Raw genomic sequence first — 24,657 nt, 5'->3', positions numbered from 1 at the left:
ATAAATGAGTATGTTTTGAAAGATTTTTTTTATTAAAAAAGTTATAAAAACTAAATATTATTTATTAAAATTGTCAAAAATATAAAATTTGATATTTTTTGAATTTGTATTCCTCATAATAGTTACAATTTTTAAGTCACTAAATTTAGTCTAGTGGTGAGGAGTTTGGGTAATATGCATGAGACCTTTGATTTCATTCTCTATTTCATTGTAAGAAAAAAAAAATAGTTGTTCCGGATACACCAAAATAGTCTCACATCGTTTGATAATCGAGACTAAGAGTAATTATATACAACACTAGCACCTTTCAAACCATCGAAACGCATTTACTACAAAGGACAAAGTTGTGACGGGTTAACCCAAAAGCGAACGATCTCTCGGAGATGTGGACTTGATGTCGAACCGAAACATTGGCGCCGTTTGTGGGGAATGGACCCGCACATGCTCGTGGGTCGACATCCTTTTTAGCCCCTTAACCTCGAAGCTATTGTCCAGATACACCAAAATAGTCTCACATCGCTTGATAATTGAGGCTAAGGATAGTTTATATATAACAATCACACCTTTTAAACTGTTGAGACGCATTTTCTACGAAGGACAAAACCGTGACAATTCTCTTGAAATTTTTATTTTTAAAATACAATAATTGACAAATTATTTTTTTATTCATAAAATAATTGTTGATTTTTTTTTTTGTTTACAAAATAATTGTTGATTTATTAATTTAATTTAATAATTTAATATGTTACGTTTGAATTTTGAGTGAACCCTAGAAGCTCCAAAAAAACCAATAATACTCCCCCGTCTCATTTTATAAGACTTTATTTGACTAAATACACTATTCATATGTCTTGTTTTGACCGTATTTTTCTAAAGGTATATAAATGTAAATATTATCATATAAGATCTTGTTTAATTTGTTTCGATGTATATTTTTAAAATATCAAATTTCTATAATTTTTAATAATAAAGAATTAAAGATATTCATAATCAAAAGTATATATTAGCAGACGTGCAATGGTCAAAGAGTTCTTATATTTTGGGGAAGAAATATATCGATAATAAAAAATGCAGTCAGCTGCCACGTCAGAATGTTATTATCCATTATCCAAAAACCAAAAGACACCACCGCGCCACCGCATCCATTTGCAATCAACATAAGTGTTTCATGTCGGAGCGTGCGTGTAACTCTATCTAACGGCCACGCTTTCATCTCAACATCAATTTAACCCTCCACCATCACTTAATTGTTTTCCACGTTTCTACTTTCTACGCTATTCTTCAGCAACTTACCATAAATAAAACTAAATAACATTAAAAAATAACAATACTTTTTATTAAAACCAAAACCAAAAGGAGGAAGAAGAAGAAGAAGAAGAAGGTAGCGGTTGCGTTCGGTTAAGAACACAAAACTTGAGCAGAATATAATTTCATTTCGATTTAAATATTAATTTGGAAGATTCTAGAATATGATAAAGTCGTTTCTGGATCGGGATTAGGATTCTTAGGGTTTTTTCTGATTCAGATTCCGATCGGAAATGTCCGGACCTAATTCGCCGCCGAGGACCTCCGGTTATCTCGATGCTTTATCTCAAGCGATCCATAAGAAGCTTCAGCGTGTCAGTTTTTTTTTTTTTTTATGCCGAGAAAATTGCATTTGTTTGATTTTACTTGATTGAATTTTTGTTTTGTCTTTGATTTTGTTATAGGCGCTGGCTAATTCTTCACAGAGGCGTAATTTGTTGCAGGAGCTTTTTGCTGATATAGCTTTAGAGGTTGATGATCGTGCCAAAGGTAATTTGATTCTTATTGTTTAATGATTCATATGCCAACTTGTGCTTCAAGAAGCATGGTGTTTAATCATTGTGCATGGTTTATCTTGTTTGCATGCTCATTGTTTGGAAGATGATAATTCTCTTGCTTAAAATGAGATTTTCATCTAAGGATAACTATCCGTTAGGAAGAAATAAGCCTAAGCCTTGATAAATGTGATTAGCTGGTTTGTGATGTTTGTATATGTGATATATCAGCTTTTTGCTATGTCACTTGTTTTTACTTGGAAATATCATATTTTTGTTGGTAATGTATCTTGATCTTAGTCTTCATAATAAGACTCATGCTTCAAAAATTCGGTATTTTATAGCCATGCAAACAATTGAGCAGAATACAGGAAACGGTTCGGCCGATTCACGATCTCGTGGATGCTTAAATGATTTGGTTCATGTCTTTCAATGCCTTAAGTTCTTACCCGAGTGACCGAATTCCATAGTTAATTCCTAAACCGGAAAGATCATCCCAAACTAAGAGTCTACCAAACCCAAACAAGATTTGATAACCATGGAAACTAAGCAGAATACAGAAAATGGTTTGGAAAATAGGCCTTCGATTCACGATTTGATAACCATGTAAACAACTGAGTAGAATACAGAATAATGGAATGCACAACTTACAAATGTATATTTGAATCTAAATAAGAGGTCAATAACCTTTTTTTGCTTGATACGAGTGTGAGGGGGGATATGTGTCTATTCTCTTTTTCTTTTCTTTTTTTGCAAACAAGAATTACCAAGTGCAGATTTTCTTTATTCATAATGACAGATGTAATTGTCAACAAGGAAGAAGATGTTATTTCTCCTGCAATTGATGCCATTGATGGTCCATTGTGTTTCTATGATGTGCTTGCTGATTACTTTGTACGAGTGCCTGAAAGTGGAAAACCCATCCTTGACATGATTGTCCAACTCTGGAGCCAGTCATTTGCTTCACATATTTTTAGCCTCCTGTTTCACAAATGGGTATGTAAGTTTGTCTCTGCACTGCTGCCATATTGTCTTTTGCTTTCTTGAGGGAAGTTTTACCTAGTGTGACCATGTGATAGTATTAGTTTGGTCATTCATTGCTGGTTTTGAATTTGAACATTAACATTTCAAATAAGTAAAATGAGTCACTCTTAAATCATAATGGCATGATTACATTCTGACAAATATGGTCATCTTCAATTTGACTGTATAATATTCTGAAACATCAAACATGCACATTGTCTCTGAACCTGGTTATGGTCATATGGAGTAGATCGCAAGTCGCAACTCTCTTTTTCTCTTAGCTGGTTATAGAGTGGCTGGCAATTCCCCCTTTCAATTGACTCACACTATGTATAACAGTTTTAAAAAATAAAAATAAAAAAATACAATATGTATAACCGTCTTGATATATATCCCATGTCTGATTAATGACTGAATAAGTATTTAGAATCTTTATCAATGGTTTCCAAAGCTCTTCTATTTAGTCCTAATTGTGGTATATAGTTAATCAATAAAACATATTGTGTTGTCAATAACTTCTTAATACCTTTATGCAGATGTTTGAAGTTCATCTTGATAATCCAGAAGTGCTGCTTCGGTATTCATCTGCCCTGGTTCAAGGTGCCACAAATGTTTTCTGGTATGATTCATGAATACAACTGTTAAAATTAAAAATATCACCTAATCGGATTGGCTGCCATTTACAAGTTACAATTATATTCACTTTCAAAAACCATGCTCTGAAAAGATATATGAACTTTATTTCATGCTCCATTCCACTCCTAAATGGGAAGAAGTAGAAGGAGAATATTTGTGGGTTCTCTTTATTATCTTTCTTTTAAACAATTATTTGTTTGCTTTCCATGATTTTATCAATGGTCTTTCTATCCCAATTCAATAGCAATCCATTTAACCTTATCTTATCCATTAAAAAAAACAGAATGTAATGGCAATTTTAGCAAATGTATCATGTATGAGTGTCTTCATGGGCTAGAACCCCATCTATAATAGAGTGGACATCGTACCATATTCAGAAAATCAATCTGGGAATTGAAATAATTATTTTTGGTGTCATGTACAGGATTGACATTCAAACAAATACAAGGCGTTTCCAGTCTATATTCCGTGTAAGAGTTCTAGTGGGATCCTATATTTAATTGAACAGATATGTAGCATCTGAATAATGTTAATAACATTATTGCTTCCTTTTCCCAACTGTTTTGCATATTCCTTGTGTTTCCCTCAAATTCAGTACCTCTTGGATGATGTTGCATTACACCACAGTCGATTGAATAAAATTCCTCTCCAGGTATACTATATCAGTTTAAGTTTTTGGCATTTTATTAATGCGGCCAATTGCTTATAGCTTTAGCTAGTCTAATTTTTTCGGTAGCGATGCCATTCTGAAATTCTCTATTTTTCATTGAACCTATCAGGCTCAGCGAGATATGTATCTTTTGCTCTCGAGGTTCATTCTATTTTACAATTCAGGTAGCCATCCAGAGAAGTTATTAGTCTATAATAAGGATGCAATAGTCTTTATAAATCTAATATTATCCTCTTTGCAGCTGGCAAAGTCGATAGCTTCTTGAAACAATGCCCTGTTTTCCAAACTGCTTTCTTAGTTGGTGGTCCGGCAGATATATTTGTGAGTGAACTCACTGATCAGGTACATCTGAATCACCTTTTTTACATTTGAGAGTTGTATTCCTGGGTTACATATGAAGAAATTATGTTACCCTTAATCATTGATGTTGATTTTTTTTTACCAGCTTCAAAAGCTAAAGGTGGAACCTGTGCTGCTGCATTATCTTTCAGAAATTAAGGTCCTTCAGGGTACTACATCAACCATTCAGGTGCAATAGTTGGATATGGAATATTCTTCTCTCAACCTGACTCAGCTAAGCCTTTTTTTGTTTATGCTAATGGCCACAGGTATGGAATTGAGAATGACTACAAGTACGAGATTGAAAACTTGTTTGTATAGTTTTACTTCTCCTGGTGGTCCAATGTACCCGACTAGAGCTGTTCGTCATGCTGCCTGGGAAGCACTAGATTTTCTTTTTCCGGTTAGTATTTTTTTGTTGTTTAATAATTAGTATTCAAACCAAATTATAATAAATTGCTAGAACTCTGTTCTCTCCAGCTGTAAATAACATTTCTTGTCAGAATAAAAGAATTCAGACCCCATCGTTGTTAAATATTTAACTTCAATTGAAAGCTTTTAAGTTCCTTTTCTGGACGGTATTATATGACTATTAAATAGTTAAAATTTCCAATATATGAAGGGAAATATTGATGGTTTTTAAATGACTTCATAGAATCGGCGCACAAATGATGTTTTTTTTTCCCTTTCAGCTTTTATATGCCACAATGTTCATATTTAAGTCAGCAATATAGCACTAGTGACTTAATTCATAAGCAATTAAGCATGAGCTTCATGCATACACGAAGTGTTTGTTTGCTAAATAATATTGATGTTGTTTTTTATTATGCTATGTTACAGGTTGGGCAGTACCCTCGGCATCTCATAAGTTTGTTCTTCAGGTTGCTCTATCCATGGTATTGGCCATCCTCTTGTTGGAACTTTGTGGTTTCCTGCATTCGGGCAATCTTTTACTCCATACTGGGGTTGATATTTTCTACGTGGGAAAAGATTGCGAAACCAAAAAAACAATAAATGTCCATGTCTTGAGGGTATTATGTACATGCATAGAACCCAAGTCATCTCTTGCCGACCAGCATGATTGCCTTGCTTCTTGACCCTCTGATATTTCTCTTTTCCACCCGATGTGATTTGTGTACAAAACGAGCTTGTTAATGCGATGTATATTTTGTTCACTATGGCTTAGAATAGGTTTACAAGTACGAGTAATATAACATGAGGAAATAAGTGACTAGTGAAAACAACTAAACGAGGAATTGCTATTCATTTCATTGAAAGCAGAGACAACCATTTTAGCTTTAACAAACTATTCTACATTGCTTTATAAGTGTTATATTTTGTGTTAAGATTTTAAAATTGTACGTTTATGCCTTGTCATAGCTGTGGGATGTTGGTCTCTACAGTTTTGAGGGACTTTAATCTTATGGTCTTTTTTACCAAGTTTGTCTCCGTTTTTCTTCAAGCTATTATAATTTTGTTTAATTTTAAAAAAAGGGTTAATTCATGATCCATATGAAGGTGTATTAAATTAATTGGAGTGGCCTTTTTATATGCTGTTTATATTCATTGACCATGATTAGTTTGTAGTACAACGTAGCTCCTATCAAGCTTGTGATCAAATTCAGTCCCAAAAGAAAGTCCATCATTAGATCTCCTACGTCATTTCAGTTTGTTCTATAGAGAATCACGAATAGGGAAGTGATGGAGGATTTAAAGATCAAGACTTTGCTATGCATTTGCGTCAATTATAAATTATCATGCATCATCTTCATGCTTTTAGCTCTCGAGTGATGAAAGATTTTAAACTTTGCTATGCATTTGCGTCAATTACAAATTATCATGCATCGTCTTCATATTTGTAGCCATCAATTTTATAAGTGCATCCGAATAATTGCACATCTTTTATTTTATTTCTAATACCAAAGACCTAGATCATTGTGTTGTGTCTGGTAGCATTGTAAAACAATTCTAAAATGGTAGGATTGAGCGTTACATATTCTAAACCATTGGCCATGGGGACACATTTCCCGTTATGTGAGTATGTGACTCTCTAAAACATTAGTACGATCTTGCATCTCCACTTCGTGCCTTTAACATTAAATAGGTAAAGTTCCATTTTGTTTCAATGTCAAGGTTAACAAAACCCTTCTATTCAAGAATTTGTGGATCAATACGTATAATGATTCTAGAATATTTCAAACTTCCTAGTAGGGGAAGATTTAATGTGACTAGATTTTTTGAACACCTCCAATTATATAATCAATATATCATTTCAGTCTCTTCAATTGAGGACAATGTTATTGATGGAATATGGCAGAATGCCAAAAAACCACCATATAAACATGTCATTGCGGTGGCGACATTCTTTCACCAATTTTCTATGGTGGTTGTTAAACAAATTGTCACGCACAGCCATTTAACAACAATGATTGAGAAATGTGAATAGGGTATGGTGAATTATAGAGGAAGTCTTAATCTTTAGATTCCTGCAGGTGTGACAAACAACTCCCCGTGATTTGGAATCATGTCTTCACAATTAAGTTCAAAAATGAGTTGTAATTTTTGTATAATATTGTTACCTAGATGTTTGCATACAATAAAAAACGTATAGACAAACACACAGAATGAAACAACAGAATCTGTAGAGTAAAAGCTAAGAATACAGAATCTGAGTATCAAATTATTAGGTATGAATTTGTTGTAGCTGCAAAACCCCTGTGAATTGTTTGACATTACCCTTTGTGCGCATAACCCACTCGAATGCGTCTACCATCCACTATCTGAGAAATGATTCAGAACAGAACAAGCTTCATAATCAAAGCAAAATTTCTAGCAAAAGTACCTCATACGAGGATTAAACATGGTGGCTTGAACAAAATCACATTGCCACCAATATTACTTGTGTATGATTGGTATCACAGTGGGTATATCAGAATCAGTGACCCACCATGATTTTTCAAAAAACTATACACTTTGTAACTTCTACAAAATCACGGTGGGTCACCGTTACCGCGATACCAAACATAAATAAGCATGAATTTTTGCAAATTCCCTGTGGTTCACCATGATTTTACCAAATTAGCCATGATAACAAACAAGCACAACAAGAGAGTTCATGTCAAAGTTTCCAATTACCCGGCCATGCAATTCTTTACGAGCTGAGGTAGCTGCAATTTCAGAATTGAACCTAACAAATCCATACCCTTTTGATTCCCCAGTTTTATGGTCACATATTACTTTAACTACACAAAAACATTAAATTAGTTCCAACATAACAAATTTGGGGATCTATAACATTTGAAAAAATATTGTTAATTTTACCTTCAATGATTTGCCCATGTTGTTTAAAGGTGTCTCTCAAGACTGTTTCATTCGTATTATGGGAAAGCCCTTTGTTCAAAACAAAATTTGAAAAACAGAAATCATGTCAAGAATTAAAAATACAAACGAGAAATGAAATTGGGTTATTGGAGAAGGAGAAAACCTGCGAGGAATAATTTGGTTGTTGAATGATGGCGTACGCATAGCAACAATTGATGTAAGTGTAAGGCTGAATTTTGGAAAAGAAGAGTTTTACTATTCACTATGGTAGCTATGCGCATAGCTACGAACTCTTTCTCGCTATCTGGCAAGACTGTTTGTTACTTCAACAATTCATTTCATGCGTTTTTGCTTCATTCATTACTTCCCCAGCAAAAATTGGTGGCTCAATTCATCAACCTGTGTAGAGTTGGGGTGTGCAAAGAAGGGAGAACGATTGAGGATGGAGAATGTTGTTGTTATTGTTTCACTTTCATCTAAATAATTGGTATGTTTTCGTCATCTCAATGCAGTTTTTTGTTTTTTTTGGTAGTCTTGGTGGCGTTGGAATTTGTGTTTATGATCTTTTTATGTTTTTTTTTCGTCATCTGCATTGAATGAATCATGTTGAATTTGTGTTTATGATATACTTTATCAATTTGAATGAATCTCATTTATTTTGGTTTGTAAATGTAGTGGAAATAGCACCATAAACTCACATGAACGCAAGGTTCCACGTGAATGTGTATAGCCTTCCAATATCGATATTGATCAGTTGAGTTGAAAATATAATTTTAGTCAGCAAAATAATGCATGTGAATGCTACAATAAAATGGAAGGAGGTAGGAATCCAGAGGAAACAAAAATGAATTTTCAAATACACCGGTGAACAAGTTATCCAAAAAATTAATTTATGTACTAGAACAGTTTAAATAAAAATTTCGATTTTCTTAGAAACAATTTGTGTACTTGAACAATTTAAATAAGTTTTACGGAACATGCTCTCAAGTATCTTCTATTTTCTTCAGTGTAAACCGGGAAACTTTACAAAATTAATAAGAAAAACTGAAAAAGTGAATAATTTTAAATGGGAGCATAATTGCAAAGGTAGGAGGTAAAATTTTCTATTATTCCCATACCTTTGGCTTTGAAATTTTCATATTTAAAACCCATTATATTTATAGTCATGATTATTATAGTTACTATTACTACATTGTACCATATTTTATTCGGACAATTTTAGGTGCTTGAATCTAAATTTAAAGGACCTTTCCCAAAAATAGGGAGGCATTAGTATTAGTATAATAAAATACGCCTATTAATTTTAACATGCACTCTATTCAATCTATCTAGGTAAATTAAGCACTTCAATCAACACACCCCATACAATGTAACTCTCAGGTATAGCCTGTGGAAAGCAAGATCATCATGCATTCAAAGAAAAGCAAGATCGCCGTGAATTTGGAATTCCAAACATAGGCAAGAGAAACTGGATGAGCTTCATGTGTTAACAATTATAACTCCAATGGTAGAGCATTTGGAATTCCCTAGCTGGGATTGCTATCTCCATTGGTAGACCATGAATCTTGACCAGCACATCTGTGTAGCAAAACGGGTGATAGATTCCATCTTGCTAAATAATATATCCAAAAACTACCAGTCAGGAAATATGTACTCCCCTATAACAAGTATGAACATCTCAAGATAACAGACCTTATTATAAAATTATATATATCAAACCAGCATAGGGTAAGGTAAAATTAAATAACAAAAAGATAAACCATTACTTCTTTATCTGGGATAGGGTTGTGGGAGGAGTGGCGGGGAATCTACCTTATTTGAAGATTCCACTGTAACGGTTTAATCATAACAAGGCAGCTGTGAGTAAAATCTGCAGCATCCCACATTTTGCAGCAAAAGATTTTTCTGTGCATTGATAGACGAGAGCATGGTTCCCACCTCCCACTTCCTTAATCCACTTGTTGATAAACAAATTATTTAAGTCAATGAAAGCAACCTAGAGTGCACATTACAAGCTGGCTCCTGTTAACTCATAGTTCATACAATCCTGAGGAATACTAATATTTTAGACAACAGAAGCCCAAACTCCACATATCAAGCAAATAGTGTTGGCTCAAGTAATTTTTTCCCTTCCCTAAAACATAGGGCTCCAAATACACAAAACATGTGGCTAACCATCACAATGCCCCCCTAATAACCATAGATGTAAAAGCAAAAAAAGGAACAAAATAACCCCTTTAGTTTATTTGCATGGCCTCTGCATGATACTTCTCCAGCTCAGCATCAAGGTCTTCTGCAGATACCTTTTCGTCACGACCTCTACCGCGACCTCCACCACGACCACCACCACGACCTCCACCGCTACCTCTTCCACGTCCTCGATTTCTTCGAATGCCTTGACCTCTTCCTCCCGGCCCTCGTAAATCTCCAATTCTTCCTTGGGCACTGCTCAAGACAGATAAATCACCGTCATCTTCAATGCAAGAAAAAATACCAACTTAACAAAACAATTAAAAAAAAGTTCTTCATTAATAGTATAAGTGGTTGCCTGATGTCAAATATATTAAAATTCATATCTCAAAAACAAGATCCAAAGATGAAACACAATATTATAAGAACAAAGAAACATGATACACTCACATCCATATGCACAGAGTATTTAGAACTAACTTGTGACCAGAATTTATTTGCAGCAATTTACTGATATAGGGTCACAACAAGAGGGTGAAAAAAAAATTGAGACTTCAAATAAGTCCAAGGATGAGGGGGAAAAATTGACTCGGAATATTGATTCCAAATTCCAAAAGTTTAGACCATTCTAAAGATTATAAATTCTTTGTAACAAGGACAACTAATAACAGATATCAACTGATTGTAATCATCATAAAGAATGACTTATTCGAGTATAGCAGCAAGATTAAAAAAAAAATCACGCGTGCAAGCCTAAAACCAATTAAAAAAAAGTATCCAAAATTAGCCATGCGCCCATGCATCAAGAAACAGTAAATAATGCTTCAAGAAACAGATTAAATAGAAGATCACTATAGCACATTCATTATGCTGGTGAATACCTTTGAGGAACTCCATTAAAATTTCCAATAGGTGGATTTACAACAGGAGCTGCACCAGGTGTAGAAATGTTGGTTCCAACAATCTCTATCTTCATTGGTTTCCCATCTAGTTGAACATTGTTGTATCTCTTTACAGCAGCTACAGCATCTTGTCGCCGTGAGAAGACTACTTCTGCAGTGCCCTATGAAAAAGAGTTTTTGTCTAAAACTATAGCAGGACAGAAAGAATCGATCAGAACGACCAAATTAAGCCAACTGAACAAGATACCTTCGATCTGCCACTCCGGTCATAATGAACGCCATGCCGTTTCAAGTCACCAACTTCAGAAAACAATTCCTGCATCATGTGAAAATTGAATTCTAAACATTAATTGTCAAACTAGAGCCTATATACATTCACATATGTTTAGGGATACAAATTCAATTTAACATGCGACTTCCTTCACAAATAAAAAAGTAAAATAGTTTTAGTTCTGGGTAGAAGACATATCAGTATAGTTAAAGGTGTTCCTAAGCAAGCTAGGTATCATAAGAGTGCCTTCATAGTGCAGGTAAGATGTGATGTGAGAATAGCACCTTTTACCACACACCAGTAAAAATGTTGATTTTATTTCAAAGGCAATATGTTGAGTTCATAATAAAAGAAAAGTTATAGCATTAATCACAACCAGATTGATTTAAAACCCATCTTTCAGCTCACAAACAAACACTCCCACTCTCCTCACATACTCACGCAATAATCGCATAGCAATACAGGTGCCTTAACAAATTTCAAGATGCTATTTCACTAATCACTAATATTAATATTAACATTAACTGTGATTCTTTTTAATCCTTTTTCCTAATCTTTTGGAGTACATTATACAGTTAAAAATGGATCTATGTATATCTATGAATCTATGAATAACTAGTAACAACATAAAACCAAAATCCCTAGCAATTTACAGATACTATATTAATAAAACATACTAAAAAGAGATTAAATACCTTTATATCATCATTGGAAACACCATAATCCAAATTAGATATATAGAGCTTGGTTCCAGTTTCTATGGAAGGCGCACGACCACCTTGAGCAGGAAACGCCGCCGCAGCCACATGTTGATCTCCATACAAATCATGCTGCCACGTAGTCTCCGGCGCCTAAAACAAAAACAAATCAAATCCAGATAGAAGAAATTAGGGTTTTGAAATCTAAAATTGAAATTCTGAAGAAATAGATAGAAGAAAGTCAGTTACCTTAGCGCCGCCGGAGTAAGGTGCGGCACGGTTGATTGCACGGTTAGGTAAACGGCGAGCGGGACCAGGTCCGGATCCGGGTCCGGGTCTAGAACGGCCTCTAGGGTTTCCGGATCCAGATTTTTTGTTGTTCTTGATGATATCATCGAGGGTCATATCGAGAGCGGCAGACATGGTTGAGAATTTGAGAGTTCAACGAGAGGGAAAGGAGGGAGAGGAAGGATCTGAGAGTGGATTGAAGAACGTGAAAAATTAGGGTTTCGTCGTTTGTTTGTGGGAGAAGAAGAAAGAGAAAAGAATTAGGATAATTGAAATATGCAGAGTGTAATAAAGGGAGATAAAGGATATTACAATGATTTATAGTTTGTATATATAGTATTTATAGAAAAGAATTTACATGTTGGTTTCGTGGTGTAGTTGGTTATCACGTCAGTCTAACACACTGAAGGTCTCCGGTTCGAACCCGGGCGAAGCCAAAAGTTTTGTCTTTTTTCGTTTTAACTCCTTTCAAGGATCTAGCGAGTTTCTAACATGTTTAATTTTCCTTTTGTTTTTTTTTATTACAGTTCCTTTAATTATTCAAAACAATAGTACTATTTAAAACATATCATGTGATATGTCAACTATATTATTGACTACTGCGGCAAACAGTTTTGCGTCTGTGTATATTGTATAAATTTATTAAAAAAAATGTGTCTTATGTTATGGTGAGTTTGTTAATAAAATATTTTTGGTGTTCAAGAAAAAAAAAATCAAGGGCATTGTTAGGGGTCCGGTTAAGGTGCATAAGCCCAAGCTTATGCACCATGCATAATTGCTATGCGCGCCCCCCATATTGCTACGCGCGCCCCCCAACTGCTAGCCCCCAATTTCTAGCGCGCTCCCCATATTGCTACGCGCGCCCCCCAATTGCTACGCGCCCCCCCATTTTCTAGCCCCCCAATTTTTAGCGCACCCCTCAGATTTTTTTTATCACGCTTTTAATTTTGATTGATTGAATTTTATTTTATTTTATTGATTAGGGATAAATTTCAGAGTATTATGTATGGTTAATTATTTTAGTAGTTAGTTTTAAACTAAAATCATGCCAAACCATCATCGCTGTAACCGCTGCAAGCTCTTCAATCTTCTTCGCTCTCGCTATCTTCGTTTTCCAATCGGAATCTTACAAATCGATTCTCTTGAATCGAACGAAAACGAGAACGAATTGCAATTTCTGAGATGAATCGGAATCGGAGTTTTGCAATTTCTGAGATGAATTGGAATCGGAGTTCGTGAGAGAATGTGTGACTTCGTGAGAGAAGGTGAAGAAGATGAACAGTGATCGCGGATGAACAGTGATCACGTTTTCACTGTTTCACGTAAGAGAAGATGAACAGTGAATTTTCGTTACAATTATTCTGGAAACCATTGTGCTGGTTAAATGGTTTCAGAGAGTTAAAAAGTGAAACCATTTGTATTATAAAATGGTTTTATGTGTTTATTGAAATTAATATTGTGTTTTTATGGTTTTAAAAATCCTGGAAACCATTATGCTGATTAAATGGTTTCAGAGAGTTAAAAAGTGAAACCATTTGTATTATAAAATGGTTTTATGTGTTTATTGAAATCAATATTGTGTTTTTATGGTTTTAAAAATCCTGGAAACCATTATGCTGCTTAAATGGTTTCAGAGAGTTAAAAAGTGAAACCATTTGTATTATAAAATGGTTTTATGTATTTATTGAAATCAATATTGTGTTTTTAATATTGAATTTATTGTATTATTGAAATAATATTCCTTAATTATTATTACTATTACTGAACCAAATTTACATCTCAAGATTCTCTAACCAATAATCACTCAACAATTATAAAAAAAAATAAAAAATAATCACTCTACTTTGTCTCCATTCAGCAAAAACACAAATATTTTATCACTAAAAAAAACCTCATCACAAAAAGAAAAACCAAGCTACCCAATTCGAGTCTAATTCATACGTTCTTCATCGCCGTTCAAATTCGATTCTGAGACAAAAAAAAAAAGCCTAGAAATCTAAAAAAAAAAAAACCTGGGGGGTGCGCTAGAAATTGGGGGGCTAGAAAATGGGGGGGCGCGTAGCAATTGGGGGGCGCGCGTAGCAATTGGGCTTTCAGGCCTAGTAGGCTAAAAATAAAAACAAAACGTGTGCATCAGCAGAAAGAGGGTGGGGATAGCGAGCCTTTGGGGGCTGGGGGGCGCGCGCGAGAAATTTCTGGGGGGCGCGCGAGAAATTCTGGGCTTATGCACCATGCATAAACATCTCCTTATGCATATTAACTTTTGCCCTTTTAAGTTATCAGATCAAAACTTAAGACACGGTTAAGTTGATTATAACCCATCCAAATAATTATAAAAAGGAAAGAAAAAAAAAACACACATCCAAATCAGTTCAATACTCAACTGAATTTATAAGCTAAATTTATTGTATAGGATGTTAAGTGAAAAGTAGTTCCACGTTCTCAAAAAAGAAAAATTATGTGGTCAAGGCTTTTTCGTGAAATTCACGAAGGTTATTCTTCGCTGTATATAACAATGTTCTAATGCTAATTAATCAATCCTACGTATTCGTGAAGGGTTCGCGATAACATCCTTCGCTAAAAGTAGCATTTTCCATGTAGTAAATACAAATGTAGCAAGCAGACAAAACTAAGTTTACTAACTGTTAAAAAAAAGACTGGACCTACCAAAAGATCCATGACAAATACAGAGGCATTTAACTTTAACCTTCTCTTCAGGTAAAAATTATAGATATATCAGGTGTGTGAAAAATAATTAATATCAGATGTAGATACTATGTTTGACAATGTCAAATTTTGAGCTTAAACCTTATAAATTCATATATGATGAGAAAAAAAATAGACTTTTCTTATACTAATTATCTTTTCATGACAAACTTTTTTTATTATCTTATGATTTATTTTTCATATGTTATTTCAAATGTGTTTGAGCTTATTACATACCATTTTTTCTTCCATTATTTTAAATAAAACTCATTTTTACCTTTTCTATTTTATTTTAATTTAAAATTAAACAACAAATGTATTTGAAATGTAAAATACCAAAGATCAATATGTGTCTAAAAACTATCAACTAATTAACCACTAATTTTGTCGAACATTTTAATTAACTTTTATGTCAACTATAATCTATCAATCATTCAATAAACTAGTATCCGCTTTTTTAACCAAATGACCCCTTCAACCTACTGAATCACCACCCATTGCAATCTAAAGTCTAAACCAAACTTTGCTATCTAAAGTCTAAACCAAACTTGTAACAGAAAATCTTCAACCATAACCCACTATTATTAGCTTATACAATTTCAACTACCAACACTATTTAGCTAGTACAATTAAATTAAAAGATTTCAAGTGCCACACTCCCATCCATCTTTGTCTTTTATATTTGAATTAGGGGTGAGCATGAACCCGAGACCCGACTCGAAACCGATATAACCGACAACATATTGAAGCATTCGGTCGGGTGCGGGTCGGGTCTCGGGTCAACAAATTGCGAAAAAACCGGGCATGAACGGTTGCATACGGGCGGGTGCGGGTCTCTAAAATTTAATTTCTCCATAACCGAAACCGACCGAACAACCATTAGATGCAAATTAATTTTTTTCCTTCTCTCCCTCTCAATCTCATATACTCTTCTCTTTGTTATTTTTATCCATCTTTGATATAAGATAAAAATGTTATATTTTACAAAGCTTATAATTAATAATATGGTGATGAAGAAGGTGGGAAAAATATTCTAATATATATATTCTAGATCTATTTTAATTTCTACGTCTCTTCTACTTGATATTTTATTGTGTTTAGATCTACATATTGAAAGAAAGTATAACTGCATCTAACCCTCTTTGTTTTTTAATTTACTTCGTCTATCTTTTGTTGTATTGTGACGAGGTATTAAACTATTCGAAAATTATGAAATTTTGGAGAATGGATGAGTTTTAGATGTAAACAAAGTTTCGATATAACCCGTAATAACCGACCCGTTCAACCCGCCACCCGTATGACCCGAACCCGAACAAACCGAAGATATAGACGGTCGGAATTGGGTCCAAATTAAATGGTTGCGGTTTTTATCGATTTAGTGATTTTCGGCCCGAACCCGACCGAAACCGACCGATGCTCAGGCCTAATTTGAATTATATGTTTTCGTCTTTCCTAATGTCCTTTCTTTTGTCATTTTATGTGTTTATCTTTCTCATTATTTTTTTGCCTCACATTATCACATATTTATAATTTTTTATTTCTCTCTTCTCACACACATAAAATCACACAGCTGCAATATTATATCCGGAGGTGATCCAAGTCTTTTTTTTATAAGCACAGCGTTTCTAGTTTATTCTAATTCTTTCTAGCCTCTCCCTCCCACCATAGAAACAGATTTAAAAAAGGAGTTTCTCTCCTGTAAAAACAAATAAATAAATAATTAAACAAGGATTATGCTTAATATCCAATTTTATTTTATTGTTGCTGAATTTCTATTTAACTTTGACAAGTCCTACCAAAACCATGTTAGGTGAACAAAAGAAGAACATCCGACACTGAGATATAAGGGAGATACTAACCTTGATAAAAACAAGAAGCATACCTGTCATATGCACTAAGTAGTGAGAATCAAATAATTGCTTTGAAATGTGGTACTAAATGTCAATTAGCTGAAAATGGAAGATATAAACATAGTCTTATTCCATATTAAGCTTTAGGAGAAAAAACTTTACATTCATAAGGGGAGATTGTTGTTAATTGGTTAGACAAAATAATTATAAAAAACGTTTCAAACAAATTATCAAAAACTATTTTATCTTCAAGATCTAGAAACAAAGCAGCTGAATACCACCAAAATGGAACAGATGCACCCATTTCCCCCCTTTTTAATACAATCCAAAGTACATTTACATAATATCTTCGATAAAAATTTAGAATTTTTTAAGATAAGATACTTCTTTCTCGCATATATAGTAAGAAATATAAGGTAATTTATGAGTGAAAGGCTATTCATAACCTCTGGTACGAGGATGCCAAAAGTGTCAAATACAAATGGAAAAAAAATTGCTTTCATTGAGAGTTGAACTCAAGACCTCCCGCTTACTAAACGGGTGCTCTAACCAACTGAGCTATGAAAGCTTCATGTTAGAAAGTTGCAAAGTCTTATAATTACAGAACAATAAATGACAAAGTTGACAAAATGAAATGAGGTAAGGAAAATTCCAATTCTATTTTTTTAGTTCCAAACTTGCATAAATTTCACTGAACTGCAACAGACACTGATACATAGAAGACTCATGCTATTGCCATGTGATTTTGTATCACCAAATTGCAAAATGGTAATGATGATGACTGAACTAATTGTTACATAGAAAGGATAATATGAAACAAAACACATGAGCAGATATGGTTGACAATAAATATAGAACAAAAGAATAACATAAAAACAGTCAGTCCATCAACAAATACAGTCATACTCCTAACTTAGTAGTTAGTAGTATCATAATGACTATCTTTATTTGCGCAATGAAAGGATAACAACATAAACACATGTATATTATCAAGATGAGTCATTCGCAACACTTCAGTAATGCAATTTATGTCTCCAATTTACGTGATAGTGTTACTGTAATGCGCGAGCAATGGCAGTATTTGTTTCATCTTCTCCATTCAGGCAGGGAAGATAAAGACGAGCTGTTGTCATGTGTGAAGAGAAGCACTAGAATGTGAGATCCAAAAGGGGAGTGTTAGAGGTTCGCGTGATGATAGATTAAATGAGATTAGAAGGTCACAATTTGGTGTCGAGTGATTCCATTCCTTTTGAAATGATTGGATTTCTTTATCTCATTCACGTCCAACGTCAGTCCCAACAAATTTCATTTCCAAGCTTCTTGGCTGCAAAGCACGAGTTTACAAGCCGATGAAACGATAACCATAACAGATGCAGAGTTGATCCCACGAAAGTTGAAAATGACAACGTTACACCGTCAGTGGTTTTGAAAAAAATTACACTGGAGTGGCAACAAAATCACAGAATCACTAAGATTCCGTCAAAACTAAATGGTGATTGTAAATATGCATTGAGTAACTGCAGAGTTTTCAAATTGCAAGTTAGAATTAGAGACTAAATACTTATTGAAATCAATAAAACATATAAGGCAAAAAACTAAAACACGGTCAATTTTGAAGTCCAATATCATTGATTAAAGTACTTCCATACACAAAAGGATCAACAAATCCAATTAGGTCATTACAACTTAGAAAATTAATAAATCTAAAAACAAAGAAGCCTAATTGCGCCTAAACAGATATAGTAACCCAATAACAACACTTCAAGAAATAGTCTAAGAACTTGTGAACTTGGTAACAGCTTTGGTTCCTTCAGAAACAGCATGCTTAGCCAATTCACCGGGAAGAACAAGTCTAACAGCAGTTTGAATTTCCCTAGAAGTGATTGTTGGCTTCTTGTTGTACCTTGCAAGTCTTGATGATTCTTGTGCGAGTTTCTCAAATATATCATTTATGAAACTGTTCATTATTCCCATTGCTTTACTTGAGATACCAATGTCAGGGTGAACTTGTTTCAGAACTTTGAAGATGTAGATCTTGTATGTTTCTACGCTCTTCTTGTTTCTCTTCTTCTTCTTCTCTCCTGCTGCCGCTGAACCACCGTCCTTTGGCAGCTTCTTTCCAGCCTTTGGCTTCTTCTCAGCGGGAGCCTTCTCTGCTACGGTGGACTTCTTCTCCTCTGCGGGTTTCTTCTCCGCTGGCTTCTTCTCTCCCTTTGGTGCCATTGAATCGGAGAATTTGGGAATTTGGAAAATGTTAGGGTTTCGAATTGGGAATGAAATAAGATGAAGTGAAAGTGGTTGAGTGAAGAAATATGCGTTGATTTATTATATATAAGAAGGTTCTCGCGTTTCTATTGGATAATAAGCGTTGCCGCGGATCGATGACGTGGAACTTGTTTAGCCGTTACGTTACATTACTAAAGGGACATGACAATAGACGGTGGAGATTTTGCTTTTATTCAACGTAAGCAGTAACGGTGGGTGGGATATATCCCTACTTTCATTGCGCGCTCAAATGGAAATTCCACTTTTAATTTCACAGTTGTTTTCGCGGTTTGGTTTTGAAATTTAATTTTGCGATTTTTTTTTTTTTGTTTTTGCGGTGGGATAGTCATTACTAAAGGGCTAGAATCGTAAGCATGTATATTCGTTATTCAAATTAGGATCAGGTGTTATCAACTTATGTTAGAGTTTTAAGTATTTATTTATATTTTTTTATATTTTATTGTCATTTTTTTTAATTATGTTTACTTATTAAAAAACACTTTTTGTTCATATTATTTTTTATTGGTGTAAATCATGCTTATAAATATTTTTTTTTTACTATTATTAATAAATGTTGTACTCTTTTTTTTACTCATTATTTTTTTGTTTGTCTATTTTTTCATGTGATATTTAACAAATATACTGATTAAATAATAGAAACTCCTCGAAGAACTATACTATAGAACGAATTGCTTATCAAAAAAAATTATATAGAACGAATTGGACAAATGTGGAACTGAGAAATTGAAGGCTTAATATGTTTCAAAACAAAATTGAAGGCTTAAGAATCTCTGAAAAAAAATACTCACCTTAAGAGGAATATAAAAATCAATAAAAATAGTAATTTAATTGTTCATAAAAAAAGTTATTCTCAAACTTCATACTTATCGAACAGAGAAAATGGTGTGATTGTCTGAAATATAAAAGGAATGAAGTAATTGACTTCATAGATTATTTTTCTATTTTATTTTATTATTTTATTAATTTTATTAATAAAAAAAAGTTACATAGTGATTTATACCAAACATAATATTACAATAGGGGGTATTAAGCAAAAAATAACTTACACGGAGTGGAACATACATTTGTAGATTTTATTATATAAAAAATACGATAAATATCAATTGAAAGTAAGGAAAGTAACAATGATTTTATATATAAAAAAAGAAATAATTAAAAGTAATAATATCATGTATTACTTTGTTTTTATTTTCCAAACATCACTGTAAGATAAACAAATAGATAAATTTTTTAAAATTTGCACCATTAACAAATGAGATATGCATAAAAAAAATGATATAAATTTTTTTTGTGTCAAGCAAATGACAAATAATTCTACTGTTCATTACACAAATGTGAAATTTTTTCACACGGGAACATGGGCTAAAATACTTCAGAAGAAAACAAATGTCTAAAGGAGAGAGATGACGATTAAGAACTAATATATATTAACTGTTAGATTAGTTTTTGCTTAATGACCTTTTTTTATGAAAATAAAAGAACAAATATACGAACATGTGGGTTGGGAACGGGGAGTGGAGTATCACTCTCCGTTCTACCATTTCTCCTTAAAATCTCCAAAATTTGGATCATTTATCATATTTAAATAAATTATTACATTAAATATAAAATTAATTTTACAAATAATTAAAAAACCCACAAAATATTTAAAATTTAATAATCCATATTTTTCATGTGAAATATCTATATTTTTCATTGAACATTAACCCGTGCATTTGCACGGGTAAGTTATACTAGTATCCGTTAATACCTAAGTTATGTTTTACAATTCAAATTTCGAGCTTATATAACTTATAAACTCTAATGACAAAAAAACGAATTGTTTGATAATTGTCTTTTAGAAAATGCTAAATAGTATCTTCAAAACACTAGTTAAGCATATTTATAAGAAAAATTTGTCTTTAAATGTGTGTATATTGACCTTAAAAGTATCAAAACTTGTGTTTCAAATATTAGCCTGACCCTTATCTTTTTATCACAAACTTATAACTTATTTTATTAACTTATGATTTATATTTTACACGTTTCAAATAGTGTGTGAATTTATAACATATCATTTTTTCTTGCGTTTTTACTTTTATTATTTTAAATAAAATTCATTTTTACCCTTTTTATTTTAATTTAAAATAAATTAAATATATTTTACAAGCAAAATATCTACTATCAATAGGTGTCAAAAAAAAGTTTAAAAACCATATATCAATATCTAAAAAAAAAGTTGAAATTAATTAAAATTCTACTGTATATTCTCTCAAGTTCATACATATTTTAGAAAATGAAGTTGGCATACCATTTCCAACAGGAAAGAAACAGTCTTATAGTTTAGGAGAGATTAGTTTTTTTAATTAAAAAGAGGGCTTAAGTACAAAGAAAAAAGAACGATTATATAGAAACTAATCTAGAGGTAGTTATCCCCATTATGTCCAATAGTAGCAAGCTACTTAACTGGTTAGGACTTAGGACAACTATCATTAATCATAAACAACACAACCATAACCCAAATCACACCCAATTTTAGCAAAGACATCCAAACATTGGTTTGACTCACGGTAGGAGTGAATCGAGTGATGCACCACAACCTCTCAGTCAAGGGCCAAAATCTGTCTAATTTTTTGCACCAGAGCACTTCCAGCAATCCCTCATTGTGAGAAATAACTTGGACTACAATACAACTATAGAATCAACATTTAGTTCCACTGTTCTAAAATTCAAACTTCTAGTAAGTTTGAAACATTCAAAAACTACCCACAGCTCCGCTAGATAAGCATTTCCTAAACCAATAAATAAAAAATAAATCCAACCATTCACCATCACTACATCTCAACACACCCCCACATCCTATTTTCCCATCATCAAGCAAGTCATCAGTATAAACCATCCGATATAAACTAAGTCTACCAACTTACATGCACCCCCCCACCCACACACCACTCCAAGTAAACTCAGTTATGCAATTTAATTGAACTTAAAGAACCTTAAAGTAAACAATGTAAAGTGAGATTACTTTAAGTTCATGTAACTGAATCAAGTAAACTTAGTTTTTTTTTTAACCAAATATAGTCTACAAATTTAATCAGTTATGCCAATTTGAGGAACCTATCTCTCAATTCTCAAACACCACTCCAAGCAAAGCCCCTTCAACCTGCTTAAACACCACCCACTGCAATCTAAACTCTAGACAAACTTGTGAACACGAAATCTTCAACCATAACATAACCCTCGCTTATTACTAGCTTATACGATTTTAACTTCCAACATCATTTACCTAATACAATTAAATTGAAAGATTTCAAATGCCACACTCCTAATCCAACCTTGTCTTTTTATAAGCACACGTGATCTAGTTTAATTCAACAAATCTTTCTACTTTCTAGCATCTCCGTCCCCCATAAAAACAGATTTAAACAAAGACTATACTTAGATCCAATTACAAATTTTCCATTTTAAAGACCTATTACTAATTCTCAAATAAATTCATTTGAGCTTGAATTCTCTGGTCTCCCTATTGAGAGATATTTTTATGTATTTTCAATCATTTATTCAAGGAGACCTTTTCAAATATACCATGAAAACACAAGAGATCATATATGATAAATTCCACCGTTTTAATACACAAAAAGGATCCACAAGATCCAATTAATTCAGTTACATCTTTAAACACGGGAAAAGCTACTAGTTGAAATATATAATCTAATAATAACTAAAATCAGATTCAGAAAACAAAGAAACCAATAAACAACAACGAAATCATATCAGTCTAAGAACTTGTGAACTTAGTAACAGCTTTGGTACCCTCAGAAACAGCATGCTTAGCCAATTCACCGGGAAGAACAAGTCTAACAGCAGTCTGAATTTCCCTAGAAGTGATTGTTGGCTTCTTGTTGTACCTTGCAAGTCTTGATGATTCTTGTGCGAGTTTCTCGAATATATCATTTATGAAACTGTTCATTATACCCATGGCTTTGCTTGAGATACCAATGTCAGGGTGAACTTGTTTCAGAACTTTGAAGATGTAGATCTTGTATGTTTCTACGCTCTTCTTATTTCTCTTCTTCTTCTTCTCTCCTGCTGCGGCTGAACCACCGTCCTTTGGCAGCTTCTTTCCTGCCTTTGGCTTCTTCTCAGCGGGAGCCTTCTCTGCTACGGTCGACTTCTTCTCCTCTGCGGGTTTCTTCTCCGCTGGCTTCTTCTCTCCCTTTGGTGCCATTGAATCGGAGTTTTGGGAATTTAGAAAATGTTAGGGTTTCGAATTGGGAATGAAATTAGATGCAGAGTTGAAACTTGAAAGTAGTTGGTGAATTATGAATGCTTGCGTTGATTTATTTATATATAAGAAGGTTCTCGCGATTCTATTGGATAATGGGCTTTGCCGTGGATCGATGACGTGGAACGTGTTTAGCCGTTACATTATATTCCCAAAGCGAGATGACAATAGACGGTGGAGATTTTGCTTTGAATCAACGTGATGAGTACGCTTTTGGCGATGGATCAAAATAACTTTTTCTTTTTCTTTCTTTGACGGGAAATATCTAATTACTTTCCACTTTTATTTCATTTGTTTTCGCAGTTCGATTTTAATTTTTTACGCAAAAAAGAGTGATTTTAATTTTGTGAGTTTTTTAATCATAGTGATTTTTTTTTTAGAAGGTGGAGTTGGGACTAGGATTTGCTGCAATAAATAAACCACGCATTAATATGCAGTAATGATTCATGTCCATTTATTTCACATCGAACGGTTAAGATACATTTGCATCAAAATGATCATGACTGTTCATTTAAATCAGACGGTTGTTGTTGTTGTAGCTGCGTTAACGCAGTTACAACAAGTAATTTGTGTCTCTATAGTTGAGGAGGGGGGAAAATGTATAGTGGAAAGATTTGTGTGGGGTGGGGTTGGTGAAAGGGTCGGGTTAGTATATGTCACTTGTTTGGGAATAACATTATTCGTAAGGTGGATAATGGGGAAAAACGCTCTCTTTTTTTAAGACATGTGGCTGGAATGTGAGTTATTTGGTAATAAATATAATAGACTTTTGTATCATGTGGGGTGGGAGGTTGGTGCGAGTTTTGTGCAACAGCGTGCAGTTAGAGGAATAAAGAGTTGTTTGAAGCGAATTTTGCTCGTCCATACAATCGTGCAGGTTACCATGCAGAAGGCCGGTTAAAGAATATAGGGATGCGTCGCGTTTGAATGGTGTGATGGCAGAGAGAATCCAGCGGGTTAATATGATCCGGTGGAATGCTCCTAAACAAGGCTTTATCAAGCTCCATATTGATGGGGCATGCAAATCGGATCAACTCGCGGGCTGTGGGGAAGTGACAAGGGGTAGTCAAGGTGAGTGGATTCGAGGCTATGTGAAGAATATCGGTCGATGTAATGTGTTCGTGGCAGAACTATGGGAAGTTCTTGAGGGCTTGCAATGTGTTGGAGTGTTGGGTTTTAAGAAGGTGGAATTGAACATTGATTCAACATATATTGTGCAAGTGCTCATGGGTAGAAATTTACATAGTTTGATAGGGGAATAGTAGAGCACCGAATATGGAAGCTATTGGATATGGATTGGGACATTGAAATTTCTCATTCATATAAAGAAACTAATATTTATGTCTACGCCTTAGCTAATGCTAGTTGAGGACTTGGGCCTGATATTGTTTATTTTGATGTTTGTCTGTCTTCC

At 33.7% G+C, this 24,657-nt stretch overlaps 4 protein-coding genes and 2 non-coding genes across 9 annotated transcripts; 2 read left to right on the top strand and 4 right to left on the bottom strand.

The window, feature by feature from the left end:
- Nucleotides 1–1,159: 1,159 nt before the first annotated feature.
- On the top strand, nt 1,160–5,907 carry LOC123918546. 4 transcript variants are annotated; one of them, XM_045970619.1, is made up of 11 exons: nt 1,160–1,619; nt 1,710–1,794; nt 2,599–2,795; nt 3,359–3,441; nt 3,883–3,928; nt 4,054–4,110; nt 4,238–4,292; nt 4,370–4,470; nt 4,574–4,637; nt 4,737–4,870; nt 5,308–5,907. In XM_045970619.1, the coding sequence occupies exons 1-11, from the start codon at nt 1,539–1,541 to the stop codon at nt 5,479–5,481; spliced, it is 1,077 nt and encodes a 358-aa protein (XP_045826575.1). In that variant the 5' UTR covers nt 1,160–1,538; the 3' UTR covers nt 5,482–5,907. The 4 variants fall into 4 exon arrangements, 3 of the variants coding, with proteins under 3 accessions (XP_045826575.1, XP_045826577.1, XP_045826578.1); XR_006812840.1 differs by having other exon boundaries at nt 1,170–1,619; nt 4,574–4,657; nt 5,308–5,446; XM_045970621.1 differs by having other exon boundaries at nt 1,172–1,619; nt 1,749–1,794.
- Nucleotides 5,908–6,934: 1,027 nt separating this feature from the next.
- Nucleotides 6,935–8,400, bottom strand: LOC123918544 (glycine-rich RNA-binding protein 2, mitochondrial-like). The gene is made up of 4 exons (XM_045970618.1): nt 7,952–8,400; nt 7,789–7,857; nt 7,603–7,709; nt 6,935–7,247 (listed from the first exon to the last, which is right to left on the bottom strand). The coding sequence occupies exons 1-4, from the start codon at nt 8,067–8,069 to the stop codon at nt 7,200–7,202; spliced, it is 342 nt and encodes a 113-aa protein (XP_045826574.1). The 5' UTR covers nt 8,070–8,400; the 3' UTR covers nt 6,935–7,199.
- Nucleotides 8,401–9,749: 1,349 nt separating this feature from the next.
- Nucleotides 9,750–12,422, bottom strand: LOC123918542 (THO complex subunit 4A). Its single transcript, XM_045970617.1, has 5 exons — nt 12,099–12,422; nt 11,847–12,002; nt 11,128–11,196; nt 10,860–11,041; nt 9,750–10,233 (listed from the first exon to the last, which is right to left on the bottom strand). Exons 1-5 carry the CDS (start codon nt 12,270–12,272, stop codon nt 10,026–10,028), a joined length of 789 nt encoding a protein of 262 aa, XP_045826573.1. The 5' UTR covers nt 12,273–12,422; the 3' UTR covers nt 9,750–10,025.
- Nucleotides 12,423–12,500: 78 nt separating this feature from the next.
- Nucleotides 12,501–12,574, top strand: TRNAV-AAC. Its single transcript has one exon. It is a non-coding gene; the product is annotated as a tRNA-Val (tRNA).
- A 4,613-nt stretch (nt 12,575–17,187) lies between these two features.
- On the bottom strand, nt 17,188–17,261 carry TRNAT-AGU. Its single transcript has one exon. It is a non-coding gene; the product is annotated as a tRNA-Thr (tRNA).
- Nucleotides 17,262–18,303: 1,042 nt separating this feature from the next.
- On the bottom strand, nt 18,304–23,283 carry LOC123918541 (probable histone H2B.1). Its single transcript, XM_045970616.1, has 2 exons — nt 22,745–23,283; nt 18,304–18,903 (listed from the first exon to the last, which is right to left on the bottom strand). The coding sequence occupies exons 1-2, from the start codon at nt 23,184–23,186 to the stop codon at nt 18,467–18,469; spliced, it is 879 nt and encodes a 292-aa protein (XP_045826572.1). The 5' UTR covers nt 23,187–23,283; the 3' UTR covers nt 18,304–18,466.
- Between the last annotated feature and the right edge of the window lie 1,374 nt (nt 23,284–24,657).

This window comes from Trifolium pratense, linkage group LG3 (genome assembly GCF_020283565.1).
Source record: "Trifolium pratense cultivar HEN17-A07 linkage group LG3, ARS_RC_1.1, whole genome shotgun sequence".
Classification (NCBI taxonomy): domain Eukaryota; kingdom Viridiplantae; phylum Streptophyta; class Magnoliopsida; order Fabales; family Fabaceae; genus Trifolium; species Trifolium pratense.
The sequence above is the reverse complement of the archived record's forward strand: the minus strand, read 5'-3'. Positions and strand labels throughout refer to the sequence as shown.